The sequence below is a fragment of the Homarus americanus genome, unplaced genomic scaffold (genome assembly GCF_018991925.1).
Source record: "Homarus americanus isolate GMGI-L3 unplaced genomic scaffold, GMGI_Hamer_2.0 scaffold58074, whole genome shotgun sequence".
Taxonomy (NCBI): domain Eukaryota; kingdom Metazoa; phylum Arthropoda; class Malacostraca; order Decapoda; family Nephropidae; genus Homarus; species Homarus americanus.
The window spans coordinates 1,352,964-1,362,185 of NW_024729094.1; the positions used below are offsets into that span (position 1 = coordinate 1,352,964).

The 9,222-nt window shown below is 51.1% G+C and overlaps 1 protein-coding gene across 1 annotated transcript in view; it reads right to left on the reverse strand.

Moving 5' to 3' along the window:
- LOC121866318 (uncharacterized threonine-rich GPI-anchored glycoprotein PJ4664.02-like) overlaps positions 1 to 7,366 on the reverse strand; it is a 38,105-nt gene extending 30,739 nt beyond the window's left edge. The window contains exons 1-2 of the mRNA XM_042365938.1: positions 7,296 to 7,366; positions 4,144 to 4,204 (exon numbers count right to left, since the gene is read on the reverse strand). Coding sequence (XP_042221872.1) covers positions 4,144 to 4,204; positions 7,296 to 7,366 — 132 coding nt within the window. The remainder of the gene's footprint in view (positions 1 to 4,143; positions 4,205 to 7,295) is intronic.
- Positions 7,367 to 9,222: the final 1,856 nt, after the last annotated feature.

Sequence of the window (9,222 nt, forward strand, 5' to 3'; positions counted from 1 at the left end):
CCCCGTACCTCTCTCCCACCCCATGCCTCCCCCACACCCCCGTACCTCTCTCACCCCCGTACCTCTACCACCCCGTACCTCTCCTACACCTCCCGTACCTACACCCCATGCCTCTCCCCACCCCCATTGCCTCTCCCACCCCCAGTACCTCCCCACACCCCGTGCCTCCTCCCACACACCCCCGTACCTCTCCCACCCCCGTGCCTCCCACACCCCCCGTGCCTCCCCCACCCCCATGCCCTCTCACACCCCGTGCCTCCTCCTACACCCCCATTGCCTCCCCACCCCCGTGCCTCCTCCCACACCTCCCGTGCCTCCCCTGCATGCCTCCTCTGTGCCTCCCCCACACCCCCGTGCCTCTCCTGCCCCGTGCCTCTCTACACCCCCCGTGCCTCCCCCACACACCCCCGTGCCTCTCCCACCTCCACGTGCCTCCCCTACACCCCCGTGCCTACACCCCCGTGCCTCCCCCACACCCCCGTGCCTCCTGCACCCCCATTACACACCCCCGTACCTCCCCCACACCCCATTGCCTCCTCCTGCACCCCCATGCCACCCCACCCCGTACCTCCACACCCCGTGCCTCCTCCTGTCCCCCATTGCCTCCTCCTCACCCCCATTATCTCCCACACTTGCCTCTCCTGCACCCCGTGCCTCCCCACCCCCGTGCCTCCCACACCCCGTGCCTCCTCCCACACCCCCGTGCCTCTCCCCACCCCGTACCTCCCCCACACCCCCAGTGCCTCTCACCCCCGTGCCTCTCCTGCCCCCACGTGCCTCCCCACACCCGTGCCTCCTCCACCTCCCGTGCCTCCCTACCCCAATTGCCTCCTGCACCCCCCGTGCCTCCCCACACCCCGTGCCTCTCCTGCCCCGTGCCTCCTGCCCCCATTCTCCCCACCCCCATTGCCTCCTCCACACCTCCGTGCCTCCCCTCACCCCCATTCACCTCCTACCTCCTCCCCCACACCCCCGTGCCTCTCCTGCACCCCATGCCTCTCCTACACCCCCACGTACCTCCCCACACCCCCGTGCCTCTCCTGCCCCCGTACCTCCCCCATGCCTCTCCACACCCCGTGCCTCCTCCTACACCCCATGCCTCTCCTACACCCCATGCCTCCCCACACCCCCGTGCCTCTCCTGCACCCCGTGCCTCCCCACCCCGTGCCTCTCCCACCCCGTGCCTCCTCCCACACCCCCCGTGCCTCCTCCCACACCCCCGTGCCTCCTCCCCCGTGCCTCCTCCTCCCCACCCCAGGTGCCTCCTCCTGCCCCGTGCCTCCCCACACCCCCGTGCCTCCTCCCCGTGCCTCCTCCTGCACCCCCGTGCCTCTCACATTATCTCCCCCATGCCTCTCCTCACCCCCATGCCTCTCTGCCCCGTGCCTCCCCACACCCCCCGTGCCTCTCCCACACCCCCGTGCCTCCTCCTGCACCCCCCGTGCCTCCTCCACACCCCGTGCCTCTCCACACCCAGTGCCTCCCCCACACCCCCAGGTGCTCCTGCCCATGCCTCCCCCACCCCCGTGCCTCCTCCTACACCCCCATTCTGCCCCCATTGCCTCCCCCCCCCGTGCCTCTCCCCTACACCCACCTCTCTCACCCCCGTGCCTCTCCCACACCCCCATTGCCTCTCCCACACCCCCATGCCTCTCCCACACCCCCGTGCCCTCTCCTACACCCCCATGCCTCCTCTACACCCCCGTACCTCCCCCACACCCCCGTACCTCTCCCACCCCCGTGCCTCTCCTACACCCCCGTAACTCTCCACCCCCGTGCCTCCCACCCCGTACCTCTCCCACACCCCCGTACCTCCTCCTACACCCCATGCCTCCTCCCACACCCCCCGTACCTCCTACACCCCCATTACCTCTCACACCCCATGCCTCCACCCCACGTACCTCTCCCACACCCCCTCCTCCACCCCGTACCTCCTCCTACACCCACCTCTCCTACACCCCGTGCCTCCTCCTACACCCCATGCCTCTCCTGCACCCCGTACCTCCTCACCCCCGGTTGCCTCCTCCTGCACCCCATCGTGCCTCCTCCACACCCGTGCCTCTCCCACACACCCCCCGTTCGTCTCCCACACCCCCCGTGCCTCTCCACCCCCCGTCCTCCTCCCCACCCCCGTGCCTCTCCACCCCCGTACCTCCCACCCCCGTACCTCCTCCCCACCCCCGTGCCTCCTCCACACCCCATGTCTCCCACCCCCGTGCGTCTCCCACCCCCGTACCTCTCCTACACCCCCCCATGCCTCTCCCCACCCCGTACCTCCCACCCCCCATTACCTCCCCCCCCCCCCGTACCTCTCTCCACCCCTCCGTACCTTTCCTACACTCCCCATTACCTCCTACCACCTCCCACCCCCACATGCCTCCTCACACCTCCGTGCCTCTCCCTACACCCCCGTACCTCTCCTACACCCCATGCCTCTCCCCACCCCCCTCTCCCACACCCCCGTACCTCCCCCACACCCCCATGCCTCCTCTCACACCCTCCGTACCCCTTTCCTACACTCCCCGTGCCTCTCCTACACCCCCATACCTCTCCCACACCCCATCTCTCCCACACCTCCCGTGCCTCCTACACCCCCATACCTCTCCCTGCACCCCCCGTGCCTCCCCTCCCGTGCCTCCCCGTGCCTCTCCTACACTCCCGTGCCCTACACTCCCCGTGCCTCCCTACACTCCCCCGTGCCCCTCCCCCTGACCCCATTGCCCTCCTCCTTGCACCCCCGTGCCTCTCCACCCCGTGCCTCCTCCACCCCGTGCCTCTCCCACACCCCGTGCCTCCCACCCCCCGTGCCTCCTCCCACCCCATGCCTCCCCATCCCCGTACCTCCCACACCCCGTGCCTCTCCCACACCCCGTGCCTCCCAACTGTTGTGGTCCCCCTCTCCCTGGGCCTCATAAAAACATGACCAAAGTTGACATACTCGTCCAAACTCGCGTCTATTTCAAAAGGCTGCTATTGATTACAATTTGAGTCTGTCAAAAACCATAAACTGTGTCCAGAAAGAAACAGTGGTAATTTGACGCAAGTAGACTTCATTTAAACAGGCACTAATCGTCCATAGTTTTACCATGATGAGAATGTATGTCAAAGGCTTATGTACTGTATGTGGAGCAATGCTGAATCACTTTGGGTGCAAAATGTTGCTTAACCATGGGTGGAATTGAATATAAGTACTGCCTATGGCAGTATGTTCACTCAAGCAGACGTAAACAAGACTAAATGTAAAAGTGTGTGACCAGACATATGGCCACACACTCGAACACTACGTCCTTGACTGTTGTGAAGATGAACCTTTTAAGAACGAGTCCAAACACACTGTGTGTGTGAAATAACTGCTGCTTCATCTCTAATGGCCAAAATAGCAAACATATTAGAGTGTATCCACTTTTTGCACTTATTATCTGTAGATCCCGTACACAATGTGCTTCATCTTCTCCACACAAGCATCCTTCAACAAAGTATTGCGGCTTGAACATACCACACTCACACACACGCCTGTGCCTCACACAGTTGTGAACCGTTGCCTCTTTATGTATAGAAACTAAACAAATAATATGGTAATACTGTGTACCATTCAATGCCATATCCTCCTATTACACGAGGTGGTAGCCCTTGACCCATTTATAGAGCCTACTCTGTGTGGCCTTTTGCCTACCGCTCTCGCCCAGATGGAGTGTGGGAGTGCACAATAAAGTAGTGGCTGTAGCGGCAAAATCATCTATCTCCCCACCCCGCGGCTCTCCAGGCAGGAACTAACTCCCAGATAAGGTAGTCTTGCTTTTCACCCACCCTTAGGGCCGCTCCCCGTCACCCTGCCACTCTTGTCATCACTCTCTTCAACCTCTGTCCACAGCAAGCCTTTACCTGATTATATTATATTTCATCTAACACACTCCTCTTTGTAAAAGATACATATTTTCAGTGTGGTGCATGGTGGCTGACTTACATAAGCGATGCTAGGGCTAATGACAAATTAACTAAGATGAAATTCGGTTAATTTTTAACAATTCAGGGTTAACGTCAGAAATTCCCCCAGCAACAAAAGTAAGATGTGGTAGCTTAACACAACGTGTAGTAATTTTCCTTAATTTTCTCTTCACCTTCTCTCTTAAACACCTTACTTACTGCTGCAGGAGAGTAGATGTAATCTCTTAATTGATAACGAACAGAGATGATCACTTCCCTCCTGTGGATAATAAACAAAAATATTATTTACCCGTATATGCAATTTTTTACATAACCTCCAATTAATTAGTGTCTTTAAACTTCACACTAAACATCAGTACTAATGCACCGGAGTAACATCTGACTTGTCTTTACGAAATTGGTCTTACAAATCCACACTCACTCAGACATAATCAAAAATAAATCTTCCAGGTGAATAATGAACATAATAATGAATCCAACTGTGAATCATCAGCCCAACGAGGACACATCTACACTGTAGTTTGTATTCACACATTTGTCTTTACGTGAGATTTAGCGGTCCCTTCCTGGCCAGCCTCTAAGAGTGTATTAGCAAGAATGTAATTTTTGCTGTTCTTTTTTCCCTCTTGGTCTCATCTAAGAGCGTCATTTCTCTCTGTAACAACGCCTCCAGGATCCTTAACTCCTGCCTCTCAATAATCTGTGGAATTAAATGGACAGATTTTTGGAGGTTGGATCAGTACTCAGTATCTTAGTTACAATGACCTTAACCTCTATTTCACAATTAAATACAATTTCTTTCCAACAGGTAGTAGGCAGCTATCAAACAGGGAGGTACTACCGCCTGAGAAGTTATTGGAAGCATAATGTATTGTCTAATAGTAGACCCTGCTGCCATATGGCATCACAAAAATTGTGACCAAGTCCCAGGTTGCTAATCTGACTTTCTGCCTCATTTACACACAATTGCTGGGTCTCAATTGTTTTTCTTACTTTGACAACACAACATACAGTACATATATCGTTTCTAACTACTGATCTTTTTTTTCTCTCATTTATGGTCTTTTAATATATATTATATTATATTATATTATATTATATTATATTATATTATATATATTATATTATATTTGTTTATATTATTTTATATATTATATTATGATATTTTTATTTACTAATTTTGATTTATTCTTATTCTTATTCTTAATATTATTATTATTATTATTATTATTATTAATTACATTTTCGCCCCTCAGGCCCTGATGTGGGTCAGTGACCTGTGCCCGGGTAGGCTAATCCCCGTAAAAAAAAATACCACCTGACAACGTACAGGCTGGTTAATGATAGTAATCATTATATGTTTGGTCGATATATGATCAAAAGGTAAGAGTGGGAGCACACTCATACTCTTAAAGTCGAAACACGTGATGAAATAAAAGTAATTATGGTTATCTTACAAATGTTGAGGAGTGTTGGGTGAAGTAGCGACAGAGGAATGTGTGTCTTGATAGTCCTGGGGTCGGGCGTAGCGACGGCCAGTTAGAAATTGATGCCTTCAACTGAGTTGCTTCCAGGACTCAACTGGGAGTTCTCCTTTGGTCTGTACATGTCGAGACTGTGGGATGAACCTAAGTTTTGTGATAATGCCCACGAACAGTTACCATGGCAAGGTAAATATTGAAACAGTGGCGCTGTTACTGTAAGTCATTGCACGAACCCTTATGACTTGGTAAACTTTGGCGGTATGTGCACCAAACGCTTACCAAGTGACCTGGTCACCTGTTGATTAAACCTATCAAGTTTGGTGCAGATCCGCATAACTGTTCTTGGGTTATTTTGGGGACAGATGTACAGACAGACATAATAGGATAGAAAACAGCGCCACAGCTGAGGAATACTGTACCTCCACTTACATTATGTTCTTTATTTTACACTTGATAAACTTTTGGGGCAGGTTTGAAAGTTCTCTAAAATTGTTACTTTACTTTACTACCCGATGCTTGTCATTATCTCTACTTAGAAACCAACATATAAAGGAGCAGCATTATATGGTACTAGCAGCATTATATGGTACTAGCAGCATTATATGGTACTAGCAGCAGTATATGGTACTATCAGCATTCTACGGTACTAGCAGCATTATACGTTACTAGCAGCAGTATATGGTACTATCAGCATTCTACGGTACTAGCAGCATTATACGTTACTAGCAGCATTATATGGTACTAGCAGCATTATACGGTAGTAGCAGCATTATATGGTACTAGCAGCATTATATGGTACAAGCAGCATTATATGGTACTAGCAGCATTATACGGTCCTAGCAGCATTATACGGTACTAGCAGCTTCATATGGTACTAGCAGCATTATAGGGTACTAGCAGCATTATACGGTACAAGCAGCTTTCTATGGTAGTAGCAGCATTTTACGGTACTAGCAACATTATACGGTACGAGCAGCTTTATATGGTACTAGCAACATTATATGGTACTAGCAGCATTATAAGGTACTAGAAGCTATATATGGTACTAGCAGCATTATACGGTACTGGCAGCACAATACGGTACTGGCAGCAGTATTTGGTACCAGCCGCACTATACGGTACTAGCAGCATTTTATGCTACCAACAGCACTATATGGTCTCGCAGCACTATACCGTACTAGAAGCACTATACGGTACTAGCAGCACTATACGGTACTAGCAGCACTATATGGTCTAGCAGCACTATACCCTACTAGCTGCACTATACGGTACTAGCAGCACTATACGGTACTAGCAGCACTATATGGTCTAGCAGCACTATATGGTACTAGCAGCACTATATGGTACTAGCAGCACTATACGGTACTAGCAGCACTATATGGTCTAGCAGCACTATACCGTACTAGCAGCACTATATGGTACTAGCAGCACTATATGGTACTAGCAGAACTATACGGTACTAGCAGCACTATATGGTCTAGCAGCACTATACCGTACTAGCAGCACTATTCGGTACTAGCAGCACTATATGGTACTAGCAGCACTATTCGGTACTAGCAGCACTATACGGTACTAGCAGCACTATACCGTACTAGCAGCACTATTCGGTACTAGCAGCACTATTCGGTACTAGCACAGTCCCCACTAAACAAAGATGCATAACATCACATGTCTTTCATACAGGAGCTACGTTAGACACATGTTACACGAAGCTGAATATTTGGGTAGAGGAGTTGTGGGCAGCGATGAAGGAATGTTAGTTGATGATAAAGTAATATTGGCATTGGGTTTGCATAAGGTACTGTGATGTATATGGAAGAGGACTAGTAATAATTTACTCTAACGAAAGTCAACGGTGTTTCTTACTCAATGAAAGGCACTCGGGACATTATTGGCAGAGCAGCCGCCGGGTTGAGCAAGTCTGGGTTGTTCCTCATAGTCCATACATTCTCCTGCATCCACGTTTTTTACAGTACAAGTATGGACACGTATACTAACTGTTCCTTCACAGTGGCGAGCGAGCGACGTGGTGGTAATAACGTTACCCAAGTGCTGCACAACGTGGATGCAGGAGAGTGTATGATGGTTAGGTTAGGTTTGGTCAGGTTATGATATCAACGTGTATTCTTGGATCTTTATTTTAATTACTGTTTTCCTTCGCCCTTTTCGTGCCCCTCCCTTCTCCCCCCTCCTCCCCCACCCCCCAAAAAAATAGTTCCAAAGTTAAAAAAGAAAAAAGAAATGGAAGCTAAGAGAGTGAGAAGGGAATAAAGTTGATGTTTGTCAATGGATTGTATTGTTGATGTCAGTAAATTCACGTTTTCTGAGACAGTTGATGAATCACATACTTACTGATTGTTGTATCACATGAAGCTTCTGTTTGTAATGTTAAATGTTTACCTGATCAAGTCCTTAGTATGTGTGTTCTGTCATAATGGTTTAGTTGTGTGACTTGTGGGTTTTAACTTCCTTGTCTTCAATTTCAATTTCAATTGTTTATTCCTTGATAGAGGAAGCGGGATCCGAGTGCTGTCACTAGGTACCCCTGTACAATGACACCAGAAGCATCTGGCAAGTGTGACAAGTATATACAGTATAAATATTATAAAGGGGCTTACTAAAGCCTAAGGAAGGACGGATATTCCTTTAACACATAATCAATATTATTTACAAAATATCTGGCCAGTATGGGGAGGATCATCGTGTCTCCGTCAGGGGGTCGTGGAGTGGTGGTCCAGCAGGCGTCACGGAAGCGTTGTGTGTGGGGACATCTTAGGAGGTAGTGGAAAAGGGTGCTGCTGTCGGGTCTTCTGCATAATGCACAAGAGCGTTGCTCAGGGGATGCGGGGATACCAATCTCCCAAGCAAACTCATACCCAATGATGATACGGGCAGCAATCACGTCCCCTTTCCGCGACCCTTTCCCGTAGACGTACGAGAGGTCAGGAAGTTTACGGAGGACATCGTACCAGGTGGGCGGGAAGTCCAGGGAGTCCAGGGGGATGGCTGCTTCCCGAGCTTCTCCCTGTTTGCGGCGAATTTGGGTCCTAATCTGTAAGAGTGTTCGAGGAACAACGTAGTCAGGTGTGGCCTTGTTGCAGCCAGTCTTGGCAAGGCCATCTGCTGCCTCATTCCCCAAGATACCGACATGACTAGGTATCCATAGGAATGTCACAGGACGGCCTGCATCCTGCAGTGTGGATGTTAACCCTCGTATTCGGAGGATGAGGTCCTTATTTTCCCCTGATCCAAATGCGATCCCGTCGAGAGCAGACCTGGAATCGCAGCAGACAAGCAAGGGGCAGAAACCATCTGCTTCTTCCTCAGCGAGAAGGGCAGCAAGGAGGGCTATTAGTTCAGCCTGAGTGGAGGATGCCCCGTCAGAAACTCTGAGAGACAGTTTGATAGGCTCAGGGGCATGAGGACGGGAGATGTAGACACCAGCCCCGGCCCTACCTGTAGCGGGGTCAACAGAACCATCAGTGTAGAGGACGACCCTACCTGGGGACCAGTGGGCGATCCTGGAGAGGTGGTATTTGCAGAGAATAACAGGGTTCACCTGGGACTTCGGGAGCGGTCCACCGAGGGCAATCACTTCAGGTTGAAAATCCAGCCAGGGAGAAGGAGACGAACCAACAGCAGGGGTGACAACAATATCAGGCAGGAGGTCGTGTTCCTGAAGGGCTCGGATGAGTGACCCTCGCCACTGTCTTCTAGATGGAGGTCGGTCTCGGACAGCAGGAGTCAAGTTGGTTTGGACATAGTTGCCCCGCTTCCTTGTCTTATTGTTTTT